At 46.1% G+C, this 27281-nt stretch overlaps 1 protein-coding gene across 8 annotated transcripts in view; it reads left to right on the top strand.

The window, feature by feature from the left end:
• Window positions 1-5050: 5050 nt before the first annotated feature.
• Window positions 5051-27281, top strand: part of PLEKHM2 (pleckstrin homology and RUN domain containing M2) — a 36733-nt gene continuing 14502 nt past the window's right edge. For 2 of the 8 annotated variants that reach the window (XM_063436214.1, XM_063436210.1), the window contains exons 1-7: window positions 5051-5181; window positions 12485-12591; window positions 23269-23378; window positions 25217-25316; window positions 25400-25487; window positions 25666-25852; window positions 26296-26355. In XM_063436214.1, coding sequence (XP_063292284.1) covers window positions 5122-5181; window positions 12485-12591; window positions 23269-23378; window positions 25217-25316; window positions 25400-25487; window positions 25666-25852; window positions 26296-26355 — 712 coding nt within the window. In that variant the 5' untranslated portion in view covers window positions 5051-5121. Of the gene's footprint in view, window positions 5182-12484; window positions 12592-23268; window positions 23379-25216; window positions 25317-25399; window positions 25488-25665; window positions 25868-26295; window positions 26356-27281 lie in introns of all 8 variants that reach the window. The other 6 variants (XM_063436213.1, XM_063436209.1, XM_063436216.1 and 3 more) reach the window with 3 other exon arrangements.

Below are 27281 nucleotides of genomic sequence, written 5' to 3'. Positions count from 1 at the left end.
GGCTTGGCATATTTTTAATGGACAAATTGATTGTGGTATATATATATATTTTTTTTTTTGTGGTGCATTGATATACATATAGGTTTGTACTGACATAATAGTTAAGACATATATGACAAGAAATATTTACTGTATAGGTCAAGGATTACTGCACTGATTTTTGGCATTATGATCATCCTGTCTCATAACTAAAGTAGTTAACGAGAAGCTTGCTTGACAAGGTGATTAGTAGGTAAGTATAGGTGATAAACTAGTGAGCGGAAACTGCAACAGAATGTCAGTTAAAGGACCACTATAGTGCCAGGAAAACAACCTCTCTTTCCTGGCACTATAGTGCCCTGAGGGTGCCCCCACCCTCAGGGTCCCCCTCCCGTGGCGCTCAAGGGGGAGGAAGGGGTTAATCCCTTACCCTTTATCCAGCGCCGGGCTCCTCCTCCCTCTTCTTCCGTCATCATCTGAATGCGCATGCGCAGACTATACAAGGGCTGTCAGCATAGTCTGCTATGTAGTTGTGCAACCTTATTTTTGTCTGGCCAGCATGAGAGTCAGGCCCCGCCTCCTTGGTATATATTTAATTGTAAAACTGTTATCTTCTGTCGGGCAAAGTGACACTGTTCTTTGTACATAGTTTTTTCTAGACATGTGCAATTCGTTTCAGTATGAATGTGAATTCGGACAAATTTTGGAGAAGCATCCAAATGTCCGAACCGAACCGTCAAAGTCCCGGATTTCGGAGGTGCCAAACTGAACCGAATGGCCAAAGTGCCAAATTTCTGAAGTGCTGAAGTGCAAAGAAAAGAGAGGGAGGGAAAATTATGTGAATGATGACAGGGGTAGGGGTAGGGTTAGGGTACAAGTAGGGTTATGGTTAAAAGAGCCTTGGGTGAAAAGAGGCTGAGGAGCACTAAGTGGGACTATCATACTAATCATTCTAATGGAGACTAATGTCTTAGGTGAACCAGCTATAGAGGAGGCTATACTCTAATAGCAAAATGTGAATGTACAAGTCATGTGTTTATGGGTACAGATACTACATATACATGTCAAATAAAGGTAAGGATAGGGGATTTTGAGGTACAAGTAGATGTTTTAGGCAAACTGTTAAGTATGTGGATAGAAAAGGTAAACTATTGTGTATTTGATAATGCAAGAACATAAGGTGGAATGTGTTAATCTTTTATGTATGACAATCCCACGAATTCCAGGGTACACATGGTCAGTTTGTTGGTAGTTAAGGTATTAGATAGACCAGCATACAGGTATCTGAGGTACTCATTCTCGTGGTTGTGGTATGGGTGGGGGGACAGTCTCCTGGTGGTTGTGATATGGGGGGCGGAGTCAGTCTCCCAGTGGTTGTGGTATGAGGGGGGTCAATCTCCTGGTGTTTGTGGTATGGGGGGGGGGGGCAGTCTCCTGGTGGTTGTGGTATTAGGGGGTCAATCTCCTGGTGGTTGTGGGATGGGGGGGTCAGTCTCCTGGTGGTTGTGGTAATGGGGAGAGTCACTCTCCTGGTGGCTGTGATATGGTGGGGGGGTCAGTCTCCTGGTGGCTGTGATATTGGGGGGGGCAATCTCCTGGTGATTGTGGTATTGGGGGGGGGCAGTCTCCTGGTGGCTGTGATATGGTGTGGGGGGGGGGGAATCAGTCTCCTGGTGGCTGTGGTACTGGGGGGCTCAGTTCCCTGGTGGCTGTGGTATTGGGGGGGGGGGGTTCAGTCTCCTGGTGGTTGTGGTATCGGGGGGGAGTCTGTCTCCTGGTGGCTGTGATATGGTGGGGGGGGGGGGGGATCAGTCTCCTGGTGGTTGTTCTATTGGGGGCAGTCAGTCTTCTGGTGGTTGAGATATGGTGGGGGGGGGGGGTCAGTCTCCTGGCGGCTGTGATATGGTGGTGGGGGATCAGTCTCCTGGTGGTTGTGGTATTGGGGGTGGGGGTCAGTCTCCTGGTGGCTGTGATATGGTGGTGGTGGGGGTCAGTCTCCTGGTGGTTGTGGTATTGGGGGGAGTCTGTCTCCTGGTGGTTGTGGTATGGGGGGAGGGGGGTCAGTCTCCTGGTTACTGAGGTGTGGAGGGGGGGGGGCAGGGGGTCAGTCTCCTGGTGGCTGTGGTGCTGGGTGGGCGGGGGGTCAGTCTCCTGGTGGCTGTGGTGCTGGGTGGGCGGGGGTCAGTCTCCTGGTGGTTGAGATATGGTGGTGGGGGGGGGGGGGTCAGTCTCCTGGTGGCTGTGATATGATGGTGGGGGATCAGTCTCCTGGTGGCTGTGGTACTGGGGGGGTCAGTCTCCTGGTGGCTGTGGTACTGGGGGGGGTCAGTCTCCTGGTGGCTGTGGTATTGGGGGGGGGGGGGTCAGTCTCCTGGTGGTTGTTGTATTGGGGGGGTCAGTCTACTGGTGGCTGTGATATGGTGGGGGGGTCAGTCTCCTGGTGGTTGTGGTATTGGGGGATCAGTTTCCTGGTGGCTGTGATATGGTGGTGGTGGGGGGGACAGTCTCCTGTTGCTTGTAGTATTGGGGGGAGTCAGTCTCCTGGTGGCTGTGATATGGTGGGTGGGGGGTCGGTCTCCTGGTGGCTGTGATGTGGTGGTGGGGGGGTCAGTCTCCTGGTGGTTGTGGTATTGGGGGGGGGGGGGGGGTCAGTCTCCTGGTGGCTGTGATATGGTGGTGGGGGGGGGTCAGTCTCCTGGTGGTTGTGGTATTGGGGGGAGTCAGTCTCCTGGTGGTTGTGGTATGGGGGGGGGGTAGGGGGGATCAGTCTCCTGGTTACTGAGGTGTTGGGGGGGGGGCGGGGGGGCAGTCTCCTGGTGGCTGTGGTGCTGGGTGGGCGGGGGTCAGTCTCCTGGTGGCTGTGGTGCTGGGGGGGTCAGTCTCCTGGTGGCTGTGGTGCTGGGGGGGTCAGTCTCCTGGTGGCTGTGGTACTGGGGGGGTCAGTCTCCTGGTGGCTGTGGTACTGGGGGGGTCAGTCTCCTGGTGGCTGTGGTATTGGGGGGGGGTCAGTCTCCTGGTGGCTGTGGTACTGGGGGGGTCAGTCTCCTGGTGGCTGTGGTACTGGGGGGGTCAGTCTCCTGGTGGCTGTGGTATTGGGGGGGGGGGTCAGTCTCCTGGTGGTTGTTGTATTGGGGGGGGGGTCAGTCTCCTGGTGGCTGTGGTGCTGGGTGGGCGGGGGGTCAGTCTCCTGGTGGCTGTGGTACTGGGGGGGGGTCAGTCTCCTGGTGGCTGTGGTACTGGGGGGGTCAGTCTCCTGGTGGCTGTGGTATTGGGGGGGGTCAGTCTCCTGGTGGTTGTTGTATTGGGGGGGGTCAGTCTCCTGGTGGCTGTGGTGCTGGGTGGGCGGGGGGTCAGTCTCCTGGTGGCTGTGGTGCTGGGGGGGTCAGTCTCCTGGTGGTTGTGGTATTGGGGGGGGGGGGTCAGTCTCCTGGTGGCTGTGATATGGTGGTGGGGGGGGGGGGTCAGTCTCCTGGTGGTTGTGGTATTGGGGGGAGTCAGTCTCCTGGTGGTTGTGGTATGGGGGGGGGGTAGGGGGGATCAGTCTCCTGGTTACAGAGGTGTTGGGGGGGGGGCGGGGGGGCAGTCTCCTGGTGGCTGTGGTGCTGGGTGGGCGGGGGTCAGTCTCCTGGTGGCTGTGGTGCTGGGGGGGTCAGTCTCCTGGTGGCTGTGGTGCTGGGGGGGGTCAGTCTCCTGGTGGCTGTGGTACTGGGGGGGTCAGTCTCCTGGTGGCTGTGGTACTGGGGGGGTCAGTCTCCTGGTGGCTGTGGTATTGGGGGGGGGTCAGTCTCCTGGTGGCTGTGGTACTGGGGGGGTCAGTCTCCTGGTGGCTGTGGTACTGGGGGGGTCAGTCTCCTGGTGGCTGTGGTATTGGGGGGGGGGGGGGGTCAGTCTCCTGGTGGTTGTTGTATTGGGGGAGGGTCAGTCTCCTGGTGGCTGTGGTGCTGGGTGGGCGGGGGGTCAGTCTCCTGGTGGCTGTGGTACTGGGGGGGGTCAGTCTCCTGGTGGCTGTGGTATTGGGGGGGGTCAGTCTCCTGGTGGTTGTTGTATTGGGGGGGGTCAGTCTCCTGGTGGCTGTGGTGCTGGGTGGGCGGGGGGTCAGTCTCCTGGTGGCTGTGGTGCTGGGGGGGTCAGTCTCCTGGTGGCTGTGGTACTGGGGGGGTCAGTCTCCTGGTGGCTGTGGTATGGGGGGGGTCAGTCTCCTAGTGGTTGTTGTATTGGGGGGGGGCAGTCTACTGGTGGCTGTGATATGGTGGGGGGGGTCAGTCTCCTGGTGGCTGTGGTATTGGGGGGGGGTCAGTTTCCTGGTGGTTGTTGTATTGGGGGGGGTCAGTCTCCTGGTGGCTGTGGTATTGGGGGGGGGTCAGTCTCCTGGTGGTTGTTGTATTGGGGGGGGGTCAGTTTCCTGGTGGTTGTTGTATTGGGGGGGGTCAGTCTCCTGGTGGCTGTGGTGCTGGGTGGGCGGGGGGTCAGTCTCCTGGTGGCTGTGGTGCTGGGGGGGGGTCAGTCTCCTGGTGGCTGTGGTACTGGGGGGGTCAGTCTCCTGGTGGCTGTGGTATTGGGGGGGTCAGTCTCCTGGTGGTTGTTGTATTGGGGGGGGGGCAGTCTACTGGTGGCTGTGATATGGTGGGGGGGGGGTCAGTCTCCTGGTGGTTGTTGTATTGGGGGGGGGGGGCAGTCTACTGGTGGCTGTGATATGGTGGGGGGGGGGTCAGTCTCCTGGTGGCTGTGGTACTGGGGGGGTCAGTCTCCTGGTGGCTGTGGTATTGGGGGGGGTCAGTCTCCTGGTGGCTGTGGTATTGGGGGGGTCAGTCTCCTGGTGGTTGTTGTATTGGGGGGGGGGGGGGGGCAGTCTACTGGTGGCTGTGATATGGTGGGGGGGGGGGGGTCAGTCTCCTGGTGGTTGTGGTATGGGGAGGGAGGGGGGGTCAGTCTCCTGGTTACTGAGGTGTTGGGGGGCAGTCTCCTGGTGGTTGTGGTATGGGGGGGGAGGAGTAACTGTCCCGGTAGGCTCTGTAGCTCCGCCCATGGCCGCGCTGTGTTTACTCCGTTGGCCCCGCCCCCTGACCTCACTTCCGGATGCTCACATGACGGGCGCTGTATGGTCCCGGGAGTCAGGGAGGGCGAGAGCCGGTTACCGGGTACATGGACCCGCGGGAGGTGAAGGACCGGATCCTGGAGAACATCTCCCTCTCCGTGAAAAAGGTACAGGGGGAGGAGCTCACTGTGTGTGTGTGTGTGTGTGTGTGTGTGTGTGTGTGTGTTATATACTGTGTGTGTTATATACTGTGTGTGTGTTATATCCTCTGTGTGTGTGTGTTATATACTGTGTGTGTGTTATATACTGTGTGTGTGTGTTATATACTGTGTGTGTGTTATATACTGTGTGTGTGTTATATACTGTGTGTGTGTGTGTTATATACTGTGTGTGTCTGTATACTGTGTGTGTGTGTGTGTGAGATATACTGTGTGTTATATACTGTGTGTGTGCGCGATATACTGTGTGTGTGTGGTATATACTGTGTGTGTTATATACTGTGTGTGTGTTATATCCGTTATATCCTCTGTGTGTGTGTTATATACTGTGTGTGTTATATACTGTGTGTGTGTGTGGTATATACTGTGTGTGTGTGTGTGGTATATACTGTGTGTGTGTGTGTGGTATATACTGTGTGTCTGTGTGTATTGTATACTGTGTCTGTCTACTGTGTGTCTGTGTGTATTATATACTGGGTGTCTGTATACTGTGTGTGTCTGTGTGTATTATATACTGGGTGTCTGTATACTGTGTGTGTCTGTGTGTATTATATACTGTGTGTCTGTGTGTATTATATACTGTGTGTATTATATACTGGGTGTCTGTATGTATTATATACTGGGTGTCTGTATGTATTATATACTGGGTGTCTGTATACTGTGTGTATTATATACTGTGTGTGTGTGTGTTATATAGTGTGTGTCTGTGTGTGTTATATAGTGTGTGTCTGTGTGTGTTATATAGTGTGTGTCTGTGTGTGTTATATAGTGTGTGTCTGTGTGTGTTATATAGTGTGTGTCTGTGTGTGTTATATAGTGTGTGTCTGTGTGTGTTATATAGTGTGTGTCTGTGTGTGTTATATAGTGTGTGTCTGTGTGTGTTGTGTGTTGTATACTGTGTGTCTGTATTATACACTGTCTGTATTGTATACTGTGTGTATTGTATGTACTGTGTGTCTGTATTATATACTGTGTGTATTGGATGTACTGTGTGTTTTATGTACGTTCTGTATACTGTGCGTATTGTATGTACTCTTTGTCTCTATTATATACTGTGTGTATTGGATGTACTGTGTACAGGTGTATATATGCTATAGTATGTATGTGTGTGTATATATATATATATATATATATATATATATATATATATATATATATATAAAATTTGTGTGTACTTTATGGTTAGACTTTGTATGCATATGTGTGTGTTTATATATAGTATGGGTATACTATGGGCACAGTGGGCATATAATCTAAATATAGAATATAACTTGTGTTGACCACTATGGGTTTAGATACTGTGTGAGCATATCTGTGAACTGTGTATGTACTTGTTATTGTTGTGAGTACTATGTATCTTGTATTTATGTACATTTTGTGGATATGATGTTTGTACTGTGTATGCATTTGCTATGTGTGGGACTTTGCTGTATTTATGTGATGTGTGTGTACTTGCTTTGTTTTTATTGTGTGTACTCTGTTTGTGGTAAATCCCTATATATGTGTAATCACGGTTCAGATTACTTTCATCTAATTTGGCTTAGGACTGTAAGAACGTATACAGACTCTCTCATAGTTTTGCTCGTTGTGGGTCTTACTCTGTGTACAGCCACAATAGTTATTTAGTTCTTGCCCAGTCCAGGTGCAGGTTTGAAATTATTGGGATCATTCACCAAGTCCCCGTGAGTTGGGGCACAATTCTGTGGCTACAATCACACAGTTCAGCAAAATCAGAGCAAAGGAATTGTCAGTGCTTCTTAGTATTCACTGCACTCCGTTCTGGTTTAATCTACTGGAGAGAAAGTGTCCCTTAGCTCTAAAACATTTCTATTTGTCCGACTCCAGTATGACAATGTCCTGCCTGCCGTAAATTAAATTGCAATATAATAAATAGTGTTGATTCAGTTTTAATTTGATGTTGTCGGACACTTTTTTATTATCTGGAGCAGAGTAAGGTAAAGTGTTACTGGCAGAGCCATATTTAGGAAAAGGTACACCGAGCTATCTGTAAAGTAACTCCCATCTTTGCGAGGCATCATATAAGTTGTGCATTGTACCGTTTGATAGGCTCTGTGAATATTGGATCCTGAAGTCGGCTCGTTTCCCCATTGACGGCAAGGATTTAAGTTTATTGTTCGCTTGGCACTATATAGGGAAGTTTAATTAATTATACAGAATGCCAAGGAGTGGTTAAAATTAACACTGAAGTTTTATTTAAATTCAATTCCTACAGTAATGATTAAATGAGTGAATGCTAAATTATAGTACAAGATGGCAGACTAGGAAAAATTCTCCAGTTTGGCTTTGTTTACACCTAGCTATTTTAGCCTTAACTCTGGAATTCACCTTGAATCCCGAGAATTCTCACTTTAGTGAATAACTGAGATTGTATTGTTGTGCTGCCTTTTCGGGTTGAACACTTTGGGGGCTTGGGTACAGGCAAGTTAGGCCACTGGCGTTGCCAATTAGGTGTGACTTTATAGGCACCACTGTTTAATAGCCTACGGACTAACTTTCTTTTTCTGTTGTCCGGCTATTGTATTGACATACTGTGTTTCAGAGGGTTCTTATGGAAGGAGAGCATCTGGATCACAGATCCTATTTTAACATACTGAATAATAATATATTATTGTTTCTGCATAGACTCGTTTTTGTTAGCTGTGTTTGGTTAAATGGCGCTGTCACGTCTAGAGCAGAGTATGAATATATAGAGAGCAATGCTATCATTCATTGGTGGGAATACTGGCCCAGTTACTCTGCATGGCACACACTGTAGGCTGTCTGACCTGTTACAGAATGTCCCTCCCCAGCAGTAACCGTGATTCCATGAAAACAGCCTGGGGTGCTGGGTTGGAGTTTGCAGAACCGGAATAACTGCAGCAATACAATTTAAAAACCCAATAGCAGCTGCCTTACAATTTAAAAACCCAATAGCAGCTGCCTTACAATTTAAAAACCCAATAGCAGTGTGTAGGGCTGTGGGAATGCTTTGGGGCCTGTCCATTGTGTCTCCCCTGGAAAGGTTGTGGTGTTGTTTAATGTTTCCCTCTTTCTGATTTTAAATGAATTCCTAATTGTGCGATGTGATAAAGAAATCCAGGTCAGCAGAAGGTTTGGTAAATAAAAGGTGCATGGTATCTGCCTAATTACACACCCTTCCCACACTCTTTGGATTGCGGTGGACATTGTCTCCTGATACTGCCTGGAAATAGAAAGGTCACTACTGAGGGTCTGAGTCTCTTGTGACTAGCCTGTAATTTGCTGCCTTTTATGGTTACATTCTCCACTGGATCCACAGCAATATATGTACAATCCACAAACACGTGGCCCATATTACGAGAATTCATGTACATCCTGATATTGGGGTTCCGAGAGAATGCGTGTTATGTCATTATAAAAGCTCACTAACCCCCGAAAAGGGCAAATGTGGTGATTTCAGGGTACTTTCCTAAAGTGAGAATTCAAAGTGATTTTCAAATTAATGTCACAATAGCTGAACTGTAAAGATTTGTCAGCCATGCTTTCAATTTGGCTACTTGTTTCTTGAATTAGAAATGTACTTTGATTTCTCCCTTAAGTGACCCTGAAAGTTTTCATGGCAGTTACTTTGTCCGTTACCAATTATATGTGTGTTCAATTCTGCATCCAAATACTCCCTGTCCTATACACACGTGTTGCATGCATGTATTATAAACACTCAATATACGGATAATACGCCCAAAACCCATTCAGGTCTCATTAGGCAGCCTGTGATTCCTCTGCTGTGGATTCTCAAAGCTTCGGCATTTCTTTATTCAGCTGCATACAAAGGTCCTTGTCAAAAATGAGGAACAGCCTTTAACATTAGGAAAACCATAAAGGGGGAAATGCTAAGAGGAAGATACTAGTCTCTGAGCACAATGCTGGCCTGGTGAGCTCCCTCCATTGCTGGTTGTTAGCTTGTCAATTTGAAGGTTTGTGTTAAAGTGTGTTGATCCTAGCAGACGAATCTGGACTTACCAGATCTGGAGCAGTTTGTCAGTATCCTATATTAAATCATCAGTAGGCCTTTCTGTTAACTGATAAATAAAGCATCTTCAGTAATATAGTTATTGTGATGTGCCTGTCTGTTCAACCACTTCAAGTATCCAATAGAAGGAGTAGGGAGCTTTGAGAAATGCTTTGTAATGAAGTGGTTAAATCCAGCTGCTTCATGGGTACATTAGTGTCTTAGACGTAGCTACTTTGGACCCGTTGAATGGACTCCCAGAGGAATACATTAAAAGCTCGTACTGTGCTGCATTGGGGATCCAATTTGTAGCATCTCTTTCTGCTACACAGGTCAAAACCCAGTACCATGTACCAACTGCTAAATGGGATCTGCATGGGTTTATGTCTTATTTGTAACAGAATTTGAAATCGGTAAACTGATTTTAAAGATTCTGACTTTGATGTCCATTTTATACATTGCAAGAACAATCTTGCATCCTACTTTATTTTCTGTCTTATATTCTAGATACGTTCAGATACTAATTGAGCTAAATGTCTTCCTCTTATTTGTAAAGAAGCATTTTCACGAATGTATTTACGAAGATGGGAATAGTGTAAATTGAAAAAGGAGATAACTAAACTGGTGTAATTCTTCAGCAACGCTATTGAACCTGCTCAGTGTTTTTGGACATAAATTCTCAATTTTCTAAAATTGCCCATTCATAGGCTGCTGTAGGGAAAGTTTCAACGTTTAATGAACCCCTTTAATACATGCTTTCGTTACAGCAGAATGGGTTTTCCAGTTGCCCATCTTCAGTTATTTATAAACGTTGCCTTATTTTCTTACTTATTACTCTGTCAAAAACTACACCGTGTAACTATTTATAATCTGCATATGTGATTGTTCATGAGTCCGATTACACATACATACCCAGAGTTCACATAAGAACTAACCTGTACCTTGGGAGCTGGTCTGTGTGCGATAAATTATTCCTCACTTAACCTACACATTGTAGGTAATGTTATTTATTTGTAGAGAGCCAACACATTCTGCAGTGGCTGGTTCACAATCCCCTGAAACTCTGTGAATTTAATTTGTGTGGAATTTAACCCCTTAATGACACAACTTCTGGAATAAAAGGGAATCATGACGGAATATATCCGTCGTCTGTCCTTAAGGGGTTAAGTTCCACACGTGTACATTGTATAGAAGTGAAATTAGCGTAGTCCAGGTTATTCAATCATTTCCGACCAGCAGTAACCCTAGGTGCTCTTTTTAAAGCAGTATTATTTTGTAATCGTGACCGCTATCTGCAGCTTTAAGGAGTGGGGTTAACTCCAAATAAGTAGGCAGCTATTTGTTCCTTGCCTCCCACTCACCAGGCAATCACCGTGACAGTGACTACTACGAAATCCGCACAGGGTTAAACAACAGAGTGGGCACAGCCAGTTTAAAGGTTTGCAACCAGCCACTGGCACTAAGGAAGGAGTACTTTAAAACCTTCTTGGAACAGTCTGCATATTTCCTAAACATGCCTAGAGATTAATAGGAGAGGTCACAAACAAGTTCCTCTCTCCATGTGTGTACACTTTTAAAAGGTTTAGCATAAAAGTGAAGATAAAGGGACACTCCTGGCTCATAACTTCATCACAACAAATATGTTATGGTGCAAGGAGGTCATGACATTTCTTACTTGAAGATTTACCTCATTGAGTAAAGTGAGTGAAAAAGGTACATATTTTTTCACTCTCTTTTCACAAGGGGGAGCTACACTCTCTATATTGTACTCTAAGCCTAGCAGGTAAGAGGTGGCCTGGTTCCTCCTGGCACCATTACAAAAGACCTGTATTGGGTATTTTATAGCATATTAAAAACAAATGTGAGGAAGGCTGAACTTGATGGACGTGTGTCTCTTTTCAGCTATGTTAGTATGTAATTAGTTGTATATCCTGTAATGTGTTTATCTGCATAAATATCTTGACAACATCAGAACAAGTCTTGGTATTTCACTTCCAGCTGTGACTGTTACCAGCAGAGCCTGTTTTATTTTTTTGGTGTGTCTGCGGCTCAGACTGACTCTGCTTCAGGGAAGCTTGCAATCTAACTAGCAGGGAGGGGTTGAAGATGCCTGCTATAAATTTACTAGTAATATTTCGGCCTAAAGAAGGATTTGATAATAAACACACATAACGCCTTGCTGGGAACGCACTTCCTTGTTATTGATTTGAGTTAAAATCTGTTTGCAGTGAGTGAGAAGCTGTGACACCCTTTATTTAGCCTGTTAATGTCCCAATTAATGGCAAGAACGGCGTAGATATATTGTACAATGAGTAAACTGCCAACATCTGTTCACTTGCCCAAGCTGAATTCCAGCTACTATGGCTCTCCTGTACAAATGTGCTTTCTGCCGTTGAAAAAACACTGTAATATTCTTCTTTGAATTATTGTATCCAAAAAGAAAATCAAATCTAAAGTAAATCTGCGTATTGAGCTGTACATGAACGCATGCGCATTAATTCTGCCACAGAAAGCTATGAGATACAGCCAGCCCTGGATTATGTGAGGATCCGAGACAGTCTCAAATCCCTGGGAAATTCTGAAAATGAGAGAAATTGAAAAGTAACTCCATTTACTATACATGTAACACACAAATAATTGTTGAATCCAGCCCAGGGCAGGGTGTACTTAATGGCTGATTTCTGTCTGCTAATGGAGTGGAGGCCTTGGTGTTATCATACTGTCTCTCGACTCACTGTGCCGTACACTCATGTGACTGCTCAGCTGCTAACAGCTGCTTATTGAGCAGAGCCTCCTTTTTGGGAAGTGTTTGAGCTCAGACGTACTTTCATTTTCTATAGAGTGGTTTTGAAAACGTATATAAAGGGTATATTGGCGCTGTGGCAGGCTTATGCAATGGGTGATTATGTTTTGTCATTAAAGCCACATCCGGTGCTTTCACGAACATTATGCTTCATTCTTTCTCTAAGAGGTACCACATTTAGGCTGGAAGAAAGGAGATTTCTTTTCCTGCAGTGACTAAAGGTAGAGGGAAATGATGGCGGCTGCTGCTACCTGGGCTGGATGACTGTGCATTAAAGGAACACTTCAACCACCTTAACCACTACAGCGTGCTGTAATGGTTATGGCACCCCCCAGTGTTAGCAGTCAAACTGTTTTGCTAATGATATGACTATAAAACTGCAATCCGGGTTGGATATCTTTGTGTGTAACTGCCCAGATGATTCCATGCTGTGACGTATCTAATCTACGCCTTATCTATAGCTACAGAGTTACTTTGCTGCCTGTGAAGATGAGACCCCAGCAATCCGAAACCATGACCGGGTGCTGCAGAGACTGTGCGAGCATCTCGACCATGCATTGTTGTACGGGTGAGTTAAGCAGTGTCCTTGTATGTGGGAGACGTTTGTAAATGGCGTTAGATGCTAGGTCACAGACCTGCCCATAGACTGTTACAGCTTACTGTTGATCTCATGGCTCTGCAATTCCATCTAGTGTGGGGGATTTCGTAATATTTCGACACCGGGGCTGCAATATGGTCTGTGTATTGATTGATCCAAATAAGATCATGTGATATAAACAGCCCGTTCCCAATCTTATAACCCCTCCCCCTGTAGCAGTGATTATTAGGTTCACATCCCCTGCTGTGTGTTGGTGGATGTACAGAAAGCTAAAACCGATATTATCCCATTAGTTCTGTGCATTTTGCAGTATGTCTGTTCACTGAGCAAACAGTGTCTCGTATTAGGATTTTACTTTCCTTGTTCAGACCTCTGTTGCTGCCTGTAGTAGTGCTTACTACTTGCTCGTGATACCGGAGAAACTGACGGAAGCCAAGCACAGAGAGATGGACACAGGTTTCTTCAGGAAGGAAGAGATTCTTTATTGGATCACCGATCGGGACTCAGAGGGACTAGCGTCACCAAAATACAGCAAAGTCTGAGTACTGAATACATAGAGTACATTCCTTATATAGCACTGTAGCTCCTCCCACAATTAACTACACCCACACATACCCTTAACCTATTTAATAAATAGAGTCTAAACTCATCCATCCGGTCTAACCACGTGGCTCATCTGATACAAAGGAGAGGGACGCGTAATTCCAGTTCTTACATTCCTGCACCTGGTCAGTACAGTGATAACAGTATCTTATCTACGTGTAATTAACTAACTGATACTACAAACACATATACATACATATGCCTTGTGGCAATCTTAGCCTGCTAAACTTGTATTTTACTGGAATTACATCACATTCCCCCCTTTGATGCCTCTGATATTTCACAATTACTTGAGGCATCACTTAACCTTGGTTTGCATATACCTCAGGTTACCATGAACCAGACCAGACTTATCTTATGATGTGAATCTTTTAACACTCATCTTCCTGCATTGGTTCTCCTTGATCTAGAGCCTTATACTTATATATCGCCATTATCTGTGCAGCAGCCTTCCTCTCTGCTATACTTCCTATCAGGCTTTGCACAGACCTAACTACTAAGGGTATAAGACACGGTAGGAGTAGACACAACAGTAAAATCAGTAGGACTCCACCTACCACTGCCTTAAGCCCTCCAAACCACTCATACCAGTTACCAAACCAACTACTTGGATTGTACCCTTTCCATACCTGAGTAGGCACATGCGCTAGTTTAACCATATGGCTAGTAAGCTCAGCTATTGCTTGCCCTTCGTCATCTATTTGAAGACAGCAATTGCTCAGGTTAAACTTCCCACATACACCTCCCTCTACTGCCAAAAGGTAATCCAAAGCTAATCTATTTTGGTAGACTGCTGTCCTCATCCTGGTGTTATGCTTCGCTAGAAGATTGAGTGCTTGTGAGGTCTCATTAGTAATAATCTCAACCACCGCCTGTAATCTTATAATACGGTTGAGCATATAAATTGGGGTTCTATAACCAAAGGTACCATCTTCTGCCCACGTGGCTGGCCCATAATAATCTATGATACGCTGGGGAGGCCATTCATTATCTTCCCAGGTGCCTATCTCTAAGGGTCCCCTTTTCTTCCTATGATTCACATCATACACTTTAACACCTAAAGTCTCACCTGTTTCAATCGGTAACAAGAAGAAGGATGGTTTGAGCATACCCAACACACATGCCCCTTCCCAGTCCTGTGGCAACTCCGAATAGGCTTTCTTACCACAGATCCAGTACAAATTTGCTGGGGCTCTCCAGGTAGATGTGATGGATAAATCAAACCACACATCCTTTAAACTGGCATATCTAGCAAACGGGTTAGATGGTTCTGAGACATTTGAAGCCGACCACCAAGTTGTATTTTTAGTATCATCATCATAAGCTTTTTGCCCTAGACAAGTTAATTCTCCTACAGAAGTATTATACATTATTCCTTTCCTTGCTATGCAAACATAACCTATGATGGAGGTCTTTAATCTCCACTCAGATTTACCTCTAACACTCAAATGATAATCGGCTTGTGTAGATATTAGTTGGTCAACTGCCTCAGAACCGGACATTACCTCCTTTGCTTCCCAAGGCCATTGGTCTCCCATGTTAGTACCTCCACACACATAGCAGTTGGTAACATTAAGACTACCGGCAATACTTTCAGCTAGGTCAATGAACAGGTTTTTAGCGTTATGGGGGATCTTATTATCTATACTCATCTCTTCATAAAAGGAATGGTATACTTGATGAGTCTGGGAGGATACCGTATCAGTCTCTATTCCTATAAACAATAATGTCCCAGGATCTAAACCCGTCCCGTATATCTGAAACCCAAATAAATTTCCATACTTATCTAGGAACTTGTCGGGGTTATTAATAAGTATATGGACTGGGTTGCATTCCATAGACTTACAATAAGGGCTAGTCGGCAACTTAGTCACTATCATGTCTTTATCTACTGTCTGTCCCCAAGTCGCCCACCCCACACAAGACCAATATGGACAAAAGTTATAGTCTTTATTTGGGCATCTAGGACTCACATATTTATTTTTGCTACTGGGACAAATGTATTTATCGTTAGACCCATACGTCCTCTCCCATCTAAGATCCCCACATACATTCCACGGCTTTCTACCACTTGATATCGCCTTACATGCATCAAATAGCAGAACACCCGAAGAATATACGGATTCTAACACCGTCTTATTAATTAGGGTCCCCTGAGGATCTCCATTCCTGAGAGTCAACCAAATTGTACGAGGTTGATACTCTGGACTGAAGCACTTAGGTTCTCCTACTCCTAAATGGCACACACTATAGTCTATATTTAGGTATCTACATCTTGATACCTCTCCTTTACATTCGTATTGTGAATGCCAAATTAGGGTTTGGGAAATATGGTTACCTGTTCTCGTAGTCTTAATGCATACCTCACAGCTAGGAGTGTCGGTACCTCTACCTTCCTGAATATAAAAACACATGTAAATAAACACAATCAAAAGCACATCTTTCGCCGTCATCCTCAGTCTTCGTCCGTGCGATGGAACCTCAGCTTCCAGGATGTGAGGGCTGCAGGGAATGGAGTTCTGCTCGTCTTCACAGGTGTCCCTTCGAGACTTTCCTGGCTTATACACTATGTGTTGGTAAGCGGACAGGCTTTATTATGGCCTTCTCACTCACACCTGTAACAATAAAATTTGTAATCCACAATAATTCCTCGTTACTCCGACTGAGTAGTGCGTTTCAACCGGATCTTGCAGGGATTCTCTGGATCTGCTGTAATTTGCCAAGAATCGACTGCTGCTGGTTTAACCCTGGAGTGATGTATCCACGGAGTTACTTCGGCTACTTTTATCGCTGTAGGGGTAGACAAAAGAACAACATAAGGACCTCTCCACTTGGGCCCTAACGGTACATTATTCCACTCTTTAATCCACACTTGGTCTCCTGGATGATAACTATGAACAGGGGGATAAATATTCACAGGTAATCTATCTTGTACCCATTTCTGTACCTCCTCCATAGTCTTACCCAACTCTACAACCTGCTGCCGGGTAATTCCTTCTCCCAACTGACTCAAGTCCCCCCTTAAGTTACCAAGTACGGGAGGTGGTCGCCCATACATGATTTCAAAAGGAGAGAGGCCCATCCTTCTGGTAGGGGTACTGCGGATTCGCAATAAAGCTATGGGTAAGAGAACGTTCCACTTAAGTTGGGTTTCCTGACACATTTTAGCCAACTGGTTCTTTATAGTTCTATTCATTCTCTCTACCTTACCAGAACTCTGGGGTCTATATGCAGTATGAAGCCTCCACTTTATACCAAGCATATGAGTCAGTTGTTGTAGGCACTGATGAACAAAAGCTGGACCATTGTCCGATCCTATAGAACAGGGTAGTCCATATCGGGGTATTATTTCTCGTAGCAGGAATCTTACAACTTCTCCTGCTTTCTCTGTACGAGTAGGACATGCTTCTACCCAGCCTGAATAGGTGCACACAATTACCAACAGGTAACGATGTCCACCCGATTTAGGCATTACTGTAAAGTCTATTTGTAGATCGGACATGGGGAGTCCCCCCATAAACTGGACTCCTGGTGGCTTTACTGGTCCTTGTCTTGCATTATTCTTAGCACACGTTACACATCTGCGTACAATGGCCTGAGTCAAGTTGGACAATCTTGGTATGTAGAAATGTTTCCTGAGAGATTCTTCAGTACTGTCTCTCCCAGAATGTGTCCCGTTGTGATAATTTTGGACAATTTCTACCGCTAGTGATGCTGGTATGACTATTCTTCCATCTTCTAGCTGATACCACTTGTTCTCCAAATACTTTCCCGGTTCAGTCTTTAACCACTCCTCTTCTTGAGCTGTATAAACTGGAGTCCATTGGGACAGTGGAGTTGGTATAAGAGCAGCTATATGCCCCACATACTCCTGTCTTCCTGATTCAGCAGCACGCTTAGCTGCACTATCTGCCATCCGATTTCCCTTGGTTACATCACCATCTCCTCTCAGATGCGCTCGACAATGTATGATACCGACTTCTTTCGGCTCCCACACTGCTTCCAATAGTTGTAGGATTTCAGCTGCGTACTTGATTTCTTTGCCTTCTGAATTCAGTAGTCCTCTTTCTTTATACAAAGCTCCGTGGGCATGAGTGGTTAAAAACGCATACTTAGAGTCCGTATAGATATTTACTCTTAAACCTTCAGCCAATTGTAACGCTCGTGTTAGTGCTATTAATTCTGCCTTTTGTGCTGATGTTCCTTTCGCCAGTGGCCGAGCTTCTATCACCTTGTCTATTGTTGTCACTGCATATCCTGCATAGCGGATCCCTTCTTTCACATAACTACTGCCGTCGGTGTAATATTGAACATCGGGGTTCTGGATGGGAAAATCACGAAGATCTGGTCTACTTGAAAATACTTCATCCATTACTTCCAAACAATCATGTTGACTTTCAGTAGGTTGTGGCAAAAGGGTAGCTGGATTTAAGGTGTTTACAGTCTCTAAATGCACTCTTGGGTTTTCACACAACATTGCTTGATACTTGGTCATACGGCTGTTACTAAACCAATGATTTCCTTTGTAATCCAACAACGTCTGTACTGCATGTGGGACTCGTACATAAAGTTCTTGACCCAGAGTGAGTTTATCGGCTTCAGCTACTAGCAGGGCGGCTGCAGCTACGGCTCTTAGACAAGGTGGAAGTCCGCTGGCCACTGCATCCAGTTGCTTAGACATGTAGGCAACAGGTCTTTGCCATGATCCCAAGTACTGTGTCAATACTCCCACAGCCATTCTTCTTTGCTCGTGTACATATAAGTAGAATGGTCGTGTGTGATCAGGTAGACCTAATGCTGGGGCACTCATCAAAGCCTTCTTCACATCTTCAAATGCCGTTTGCTGTTCTTGGGTCCATAAGAAGGGGTCGTGCTCTGTACCTTTGATGGCTGTGTACAGAGGTTTTGCCAGTATCGCATAGCTGGGAATCCATATCCTACAGAAGCCTGCTGCCCCCAAGAATTCTCGCACTTGTCTTCTATTCTTGGGTATTGGTATTTGGCAGACAGCTTCTTTTCTCTCTGGCCCCATAATCCTTTGACCTTCAGAGATATGGAATCCCAGATACTTGACAGTTGGCAAACACAACTGAGCCTTCTTCCTGGACACCTTGTATCCTGCCTTCCAGAGAATATGTAGTAGATCGTGCGTTGCTTGCTGACATTTTTCTTTTGTAACTGCTGCTATCAACAAGTCATCTACATATTGTAACAATACACATTCTCCTGGGATAGACTCGAAATCCAGTAGATCTTGACTTAGAGCTGAACCAAATAGGGTAGGTGAATTTTTAAACCCTTGGGGCAGTCTTGTCCAAGTCATTTGGCGTTTTGAGCCCGTTACAGCGTTCTCCCATTGGAAAGCGAAAATACATTGGCTTTCTGCGGCAATTCGGAGGCAAAAGAAGGCATCTTTGAGATCTAAGACTGTGAAGTAAGTAGCCCCGCCCGGAATTAAAGCAAGCAGGTTATATGGATTGGGTACAACTGGATGTATGCTAACAACCGCATCATTGACTGCTCTTAAGTCCTGTACAGGTCGATACTCATCTGTACCGGGCTTTTGAACAGGCAGCAATGGGGTGTTCCAGGGGGAAGTACAGAATTTTAGGATACCATACCGTATGAACTTATCCAGATAGGATTGGATGTTCTTCTTAGCCTTCTGCGGAATGTGATATTGTCTTAGGCTCACTGGATAAACCCCATGTTTCAGTTCAATTTTTATTGGTGGAATATTGCGGGCCAGTCCTGGTGGGTTGTTCTCTGCCCAAACTCCTGGTATGTTAAACAATGTCTCATCACTCCTAGGGTTTTGGCTAGTCGCCACTCTTCTTCCTTTGGTACGGATAAAGTCATAATACCTGAAGGTCCATTAAACTTTAAGGATGTTGTTCCATTTGGTAGGAACGTAATCTGCGCTTGTAATTTTGATAGCATATCACGTCCCAGCAATTGGACTGGACATTCAGGCATATAAAGGAATTGGTGTTTTACTACGTGGCCTCCCAATGTACAGAGTCGACTTTTAAGAACCGGTTTTTCAGCACTTCTTCCAGTTGCTCCTATCACAGTAATAGTCCTTCCAGATGGAGGAGCAACTAGATTAGTCACCACTGAATGTTCAGCACCAGTGTCGATCATGAACGCACTCCTTTTCCCCCCTATTGATACATCGACCATAGGCTCCGCTCGACCAAGGGGGATGGAGCCCGGTCGGTATCAATAGTCCTCCATGACAGTGTCAGCCAATCCTACAAAGTCCCTACCTTCTCTATCGCGGGACCTTTGCGCTGCTGGAATATACCTGTCTTCCCTAACACTTCCTCTGTTCCCATTACTCCCTCTATAACCATTACTCCCTCCGGGGCCTCCTCTACCTCTCGCTCTACCTCTAAAGTTTCCGTAGCCTGCCCTGGGTTGGTCTCTCTCGTACTGCTCTCTTTGCGGACATTCGTTCCTCCAATGCCCTTCTTCCTTGCAATACGCGCATTGATCCCTACTCAAAGGCTCCCTACTCCATCTATTATTGCCTCTATCTGGGCCCCGTTTATCTACGCCTGCGATCGCTACCGCTAGCATATCAGCCTTTTTACGCATCTTGCGCTCTTCCTCTTTCTTACTTTCTGTATCCCTGTTCATATAGACCTTATTTGCTACCTCCATTAGTTGGGTGATGGACATACCTGCAAACCCTTCTAACTTTTGTAGCTTGCGCTTAATATCTCCGTATGCTTGGCTGACAAAGGCGGAGTTAACCATTCGGGAATTGTCTGCGTCTTCCGGATTAAAGGGGGTATACAAGCGGTATGCCTCCAATAATCGGTCATAAAAGACACTGGGCGCTTCATCGCTTTTCTGGATCACCTCAACTGTCTTCGACATGTTAATGGCTTTCTTTCCTCCGGCTTTCATGCCAGCAATTATAGCGTCTCTATAGGCTCTGAGTTGAACCATATCAGCACCATTTACATTCCAATCGGGATCGGTGTTGGGATAGTGTGTCGCGGCCCATGCTGCTGGATTAGCTTGGTTCAAAGCACGGGCTCTATCTTCTAATGCTTTAATGGCTGCTTGATTTATTCTTGTCCTTTCCTCATTGTTAAATAAAGTCATTAGTAACTGCTGGCAATCAGCCCATGTCGGATTATGCGTCTGTACTATTGAGGTGAACAGATCAGTCATGGCTTGTGGTTTCTCAGTATACGAGGAATTATGGGTCTTCCAGTTTAAAAGGTCGGTAGTGGTAAATGGGACATATACGAAGACTGTGTCAGCGTGTGCCATTGGACCTGCGGCATCGATATAAGCTGACCCGGGATTCAGACGAAGAGGCATCTGATAGTGCTTTAATTGTTGGGCACCAGTCAACTGTCGGGTTTGGATGGGGCTACGTAGAGAGGCGTCAGTCATGGGTTCCGGTCGGGGAGAGATAGGGTATGGGGATGTGGGAGGTCGGTTTTGGGAAAAGGTCGTAAATAAAACACTTCGAGCCGAGCTAGATGAAGCTTGACCGGAAGTCTGAAGTGGCGCCAAATCAGGATATTCGTTTCTAATGGGGGTGGATTCTGGTTCCGGAAGGGGAGATTTAGTACGAGGGGGGGTGGATCCTGTACTGGAGGAGGAAGCGGAAGTGGATGAGGGTAATGAGGGGAGGGGTGCAGGACTTCCTGCGTTTGCGTCACTTCTTCTTAACGGAAAGTAAGGGGGCGGCAAAGGGATCTCGGACTCAGGGGGCGTGTCCAAAATGGGCCTAACACCAGTCCTAGTGGACGAGCAAGTCCTAGCTACCATGAGGCGACACTGCTCCTCGTGGCATGTCTGGAGCCATTTTGGCGAGTCATTTACGGCCTGTCTCCAACAGTCAATATAAGGAAACTGGCCGTAAAGTTCAGGCCTACCCGATACAGCCACGTGTAAGCGCTGTACCAGAGTTGGATCCAAACTGCCACGTGGCGGCCATGCCGCAACCAAAGTAGGCCACTCCCTAGTACACAAAGTGACCAAACGTACAGGAGACATCTTTACCCCAAAATCACAAACTTTGAATCCCTTTTTAAAATTCTTAACCATACATCCTAAGGGATCCGGAATCGTTGACTGCGACGCACCCATACTTAACAATGGAACGTCGTCGACAACGAATACTATACACGCGTACTATTCAACAGTCACACCCGTTTCCTCTGGCAACAGCACCACGTGGTACGGTTACCAAGTGAAACGTACACAATAACAATAAACACTCAGGGAATTCCCGTACACACACAGCTGTTACACCAGTCACTATATAATCAATATTATGCCCTTTGGCGTAACTATACAGTCACCCACGCTATAATTCTCTATATACGAATTACCCGTCTATAACACACCCCAGTAACATCGTCTTTTACAAATAGCGGTTACAGTACGGTTAGCATAGGTCAAAGCACAAGTTAAGGTCACAATACAATTATTAGTGGTTATGGTGTTAAACATGCAATGGACGACAATGATTAGTACTTATTATACAATGTCAGTAAATATACAGGGTTATGGTACCGTGCACTATAATACAGCAACACACTATTAACACTCTCGCTAGACGGCTGAGCTCGCGCTATCTAACAAGATATACACTTTACTAAAACAATCGTTAACACATTTACAATTCCCAACTAAACTATTGGCCAGTACCTTGAATGGACTACCTAAAACTATATACACCCGTTTTGGTTAGCCACACTGCCCAATCACCACATATATAGCGAGCTAGAGAACCGAATTTACACAGGCGCCTCTTAGTCGCACTATCAAAAGTCTAGTGGGTTCCAAATTTACACGCCTTCCCACTTAGCCCAGATAGGATGAGAACTAGCGAACCGAATTTACACAGGCGCCGCTTAGTCTCCCGGTCCCTCCGACCTAGCGAACGTAATATACACCCTAGAACGCTAGTCTAGACAAGACACCGGTGTCCGGCTAGGGCTATTTACACCAGGACCCCGCCTGACTAACCAAATCAAACGGTCTGACTAAAGAGCGTTCGATCGAGCGGTGCGCCTTCGCTCCTTCCCTCCGACAGAGGGGGCAGATACACAGATTCAAAACCCCTTTGGGCCTACCGCACAATCGGTATACCCCTAGTGGGTCCTGCCGTCTAAAACAGCAGTTGTCTTACCTCCTCGTTCCTGAACCTGAGTTCACACTCATCGACGGGGACACCCCAGCACTTCTCACGTAGAGGCCGATGATCTCCTGGACAACAGACCAGTGGCGCCGAGACGAAGGGAGGTCCACGCAGAAGTTCAGGGGTGCAGCCGTAGAGAACGTGGGCAAAGATAGACCGTCTCACGCCTCTGCCTCTCAGCTACCGTTGAACGATGAGCTTCCCGGCCAATGCACCAAATGATACCGGAGAAACTGACGGAAGCCAAGCACAGAGAGATGGACACAGGTTTCTTCAGGAAGGAAGAGATTCTTTATTGGATCACCGATCGGGACTCAGAGGGACTAGCGTCACCAAAATACAGCAAAGTCTGAGTACTGAATACATAGAGTACATTCCTTATATAGCACTGTAGCTCCTCCCACAATTAACTACACCCACACATACCCTTAACCTATTTAATAAATAGAGTCTAAACTCATCCATCCGGTCTAACCACGTGGCTCATCTGATACAAAGGAGAGGGACGCGTAATTCCAGTTCTTACATTCCTGCACCTGGTCAGTACAGTGATAACAGTATCTTAGCTACGTGTAATTAACTAACTGATACTACAAACACATATACATACATATGCCTTGTGGCAATCTTAGCCTGCTAAACTTGTATTTTACTGGAATTACATCACACTCGGGATTTGGAGTTATTGTCCCTTTGCTCACAGTTTTTCCTTCTTGTATTGATTGAGAGTTTTTGTGTCTGTACTGACATCGGTTTTTATTTGTGTAGGATACGTAGTTTTTTGTCTGTGCCTGCACTGACGTGGTCACCATGCTTTGTTTGAATTATAATTCTATCTGCTTAGATTTGGACTGACCATCTCCTAATTACAGATTGCAGGATATCTCCTCCGGGTACTGGGTACTCGTCGTTCATTTCACTCGTAGGGAAGCTGTCAAACAAATCGAGCAACAGCAACATGTAGCTACTCACCTTGGCCGCAGTGAGTACCATGTCAGTGAGTGAGTGCCGGCTGCCTGTGTATTTAGTACTGTCACTGAGTGCTGACTGCCTATATGACGAGTACCGTGTCAGTGAGTGCGGACTGCCTATATAACGAGTACTGTGTCAGTGAGTGCTGACTGCCTGTGTAACAAGTACTGTGTCAGTGAGTGCTGACTGCCTGTGTAACAAGTACTGTGTCAGTGAGTGCTGACTGCCTGTGTAACAAGTACTGTGTCAGTGAGTGCTGACTGCCTGTGTAACGAGTACTGTGTCAGTGAGTGCTGACTGCCTGTGTAACGAGTACTGTGTCAGTGAGTGCTGACTGCCTGTGTAACGAGTACTGTGTCAGTGAGTGCTGACTGCCTGTGTAACGAGTACTGTGTCAGTGAGTGCTGACTGCCTGTGTAACGAGTACTGTGTCAGTGAGTGCTGACTGCCTGTGTAACGAGTACTGTGTCAGTGAGTGCTGACTGCCTGTGTAACGAGTACTGTGTCAGTGAGTGCTGACTGCCTGTGTAACGAGTACTGTGTCAGTGAGTGCTGACTGCCTGTGTAACGAGTACTGTGTCAGTGAGTGCTGACTGCCTGTGTAACGAGTACTGTGTCAGTGAGTGCTGACTGCCTGTGTAACGAGTACTGTGTCAGTGAGTGCTGACTGCCTATATAACGAGTGCTGACTGTCTGTGTGACGAGTACTGTGTCAGTGAGTGCTGACTGCCTGTGTAACGAGTACTGTGTCAGTGAGTGCTGACTGCCTGTGTAACGAGTACTGTGTCAGTGAGTGCTGACTGCCTGTGTAACGAGTACTGTGTCAGTGAGTGCTGACTGCCTGTGTAACGAGTACTGTGTCAGTGAGTGCTGACTGCCTGTGTAACGAATACTGTGTCAGTGAGTGCTGACTGCCTGTGTAACAAGTACTGTGTCAGTGAGTGCTGACTGCCTGTGTAACGAGTACTGTGTCAGTGAGTGCTGACTGCCTGTGTAACGAGTACTGTGTCAGTGAGTGCTGACTGCCTGTGTAACGAGTACTGTGTCAGTGAGTGCTGACTGCCTGTGTAACGAGTACTGTGTCAGTGAGTGCTGACTGCCTGTGTAACGAGTACTGTGTCAGTGAGTGCTGACTGCCTGTGTAACGAGTACTGTGTCAGTGAGTGCTGACTGCCTGTGTAACGAGTACTGTGTCAGTGAGTGCTGACTGCCTGTGTAACGAGTACTGTGTCAGTGAGTGCTGACTGCCTGTGTAACGAGTACTGTGTCAGTGAGTGCTGACTGCCTGTGTAACGAGTACTGTGTCAGTGAGTGCTGACTGCCTGTGTAACGAGTACTGTGTCAGTGAGTGCTGACTGCCTGTGTAACGAGTGCTGACTGTCTGTGTGACGAGTACTGTGTCAGTGAGTGCTGACTGCCTGTGTAACGAGTACTGTGTCAGTGAGTGCTGACTGCCTGTGTAACGAGTACTGTGTCAGTGAGTGCTGACTGCCTGTGTAACGAGTACTGTGTCAGTGAGTGCTGACTGCCTGTGTAACGAGTACTGTGTCAGTGAGTGCTGACTGCCTGTGTAACGAGTACTGTGTCAGTGAGTGCTGACTGCCTATATAACGAGTGCTGACTGTCTGTGTGACGAGTACTGTGTCAGTGAGTGCTGACTGCCTGTGTAACGAGTACTGTGTCAGTGAGTGCTGACTGCCTGTGTAACGAGTACTGTGTCAGTGAGTGCTGACTGCCTGTGTAACGAGTATGAATGTAACACTAGAAAGCTGTATTGCTTCTCTATGGATAACTCTTTCCCTATCTTATGTATTCCTTTCCATTCTCCTCTGTCTCTGTACTGGACAGGCCGGGCCTGGTTATACTTGGCGCTGAACGAGAATTCTTTAGAGAGTTACCTGCGGTTATTCCATGAGAATCAAAGTCTCCTGGAGAAATATTACTACAAGTAAGTTGTGATGAAGTGATATTTGTGTCCTGAACCTGAGCATTCTCTTCCTGCTCTGATAGACAATTCTCTCTTTCTCCCAGGAATGCCCTAGTCTGCAGCCATGACCATCTCGCCCTCTTCCTCACACTGGTCTCAGGACTGGAATTTATAAGATTTGACCTGGAGCTGGTGCGTTTGCTGAATAGGACTGGGAAGGGTTAACTTTTACTAACATGTAGAATTTTAACCCCATCCATATTGGGATAATGAACATGGGGTGTGGGGTACAGTGCAGATGTCTGATGGCGTATTTGGGGTGATTCAAGCAGCACATTGAGACTTCTTGCCCGTTGAATCTGTTTTTCAGGACGTGCCATACCTGGATCTCGCCCCTTACATGCCCGATTACTACAAACCGCATTATCTCCTGGATTTTGAGGATCGGCTGCCCAGCTCCATGCTTGGTTCAGACAGCCTGTCACTCAACTCATTCAACTCTATTAATTCTGCCAACTTGGAGTGGGATGACAGCGCCATTGCTCCGTCCAGTGAGGGTATGGAAGAACGCTGTATGTACCTGTATTTCCTTCTTGGTAATTGTACTAGGGTCACAAGCCGACATTAAATACTGATATTGTACCCCATGCTCCTCTGCCAGTATTGATTGGGAAGCGATTCCTAACAATAAACTGGATCGATGTGGGTAAGGGGGGGTCTGTGAAATGTCTGATCTGCCATCGTCATGTATCCTGGTGCAGACATTTTTAGAGATATGTAATGTATCTGGTAACTTGCTGTCATTTTCCCTTTGTCCTTAATTTTGTTTCTGAGCCAATTTTATGTATGTTCCCCCTGTTGGTCCTCTCCTGTGACATTGCTTTGGCCTAGAAGTGGGTATTGCAGCCACCCAGTGGCGTGATGTTTTAGGTCCCCTAGATGGGTGCTCGGCCGCCCCTGGCTTCTTTCTAACGAGCTGTTTTGTCCCTGGTCTCTATAGATTATGATTTTGGAGATGCTTATTCTGCAGTGCCGTCCATACCCATCACAGATTGGGAAGGTGGGGACAAGACAACCATTCTCCTCTGACCACTTCCTGCACTCTGTTTGCTCTCTCTCTCTCTTTCTGCACTCGTTGCTTATTTCCTTCATGTTGCATGATTCGATTATTTGGAATTACAGAAGTTTTATGTTTTTAGAATGATAAAGGGCATTACACATTCTGCTGTTGACATTCTCTGATCAGACTCAAGCAATTGTTGACATACAAACCAAACATTTAAATATAGATTTATCATTATCATGTTTTTATAGGTTGTTAGAGTTCTCGGTTTATTTTATGTAAATAATTAATTGTGATGGAAATTCATTATTTAGTATAAATTCGCTCCTCACTTTCATACTGCCTGGTGTTATATTTTTTCAGTTGAATCCAAAAGTCGTTTTTATAAACCTACAAACTTGTAGACATTCTCAACACTATCAGGCTAACCTTCATTACCACAGCCAGCTGCTCCGGATAGTAAAACTAGCAGGAGGTCCATTGGGGAAGGAATGTCTGCATCTCAGACATACAGTAGTGAAAAAAATCTGGAGTCTGTACAAAGCAGAACATGTAACTATAATACTCTATCCGCAATCTAGTTCAAAAGCCACATTCTCTGCAGGATAGAATTACCTTCTTGGCTAACACTTTGCCACAGTTTGTCCGTAGTGCAAATATTGATCTGTAAAGCATGCACATTAACTAAATTAACTTTCTTATCCTATAACTGGCTTCCTTTCACCAGTCAGGGACTCTCTGAGTGGTGTTCGTACTAACAAAACTCATCTGGTAGCATGGGCGCCTGTGGCATTAACTCAGGGTGATTGGTACTTGTGGTGGGACTGGATTAAGGCTTTAGACATTGCCACTAAATGTATTAAATATTGTAATTTATTGTGCCACTTTGGTATTTCCATTTGCTGCATCATGCACCTAGCACC

Source organism: Pelobates fuscus, chromosome 11, assembly GCF_036172605.1.
Source record: "Pelobates fuscus isolate aPelFus1 chromosome 11, aPelFus1.pri, whole genome shotgun sequence".
Classification (NCBI taxonomy): Eukaryota; Metazoa; Chordata; class Amphibia; order Anura; family Pelobatidae; genus Pelobates; species Pelobates fuscus.
This window is presented reverse-complemented; position numbering and strand designations above follow the sequence as displayed.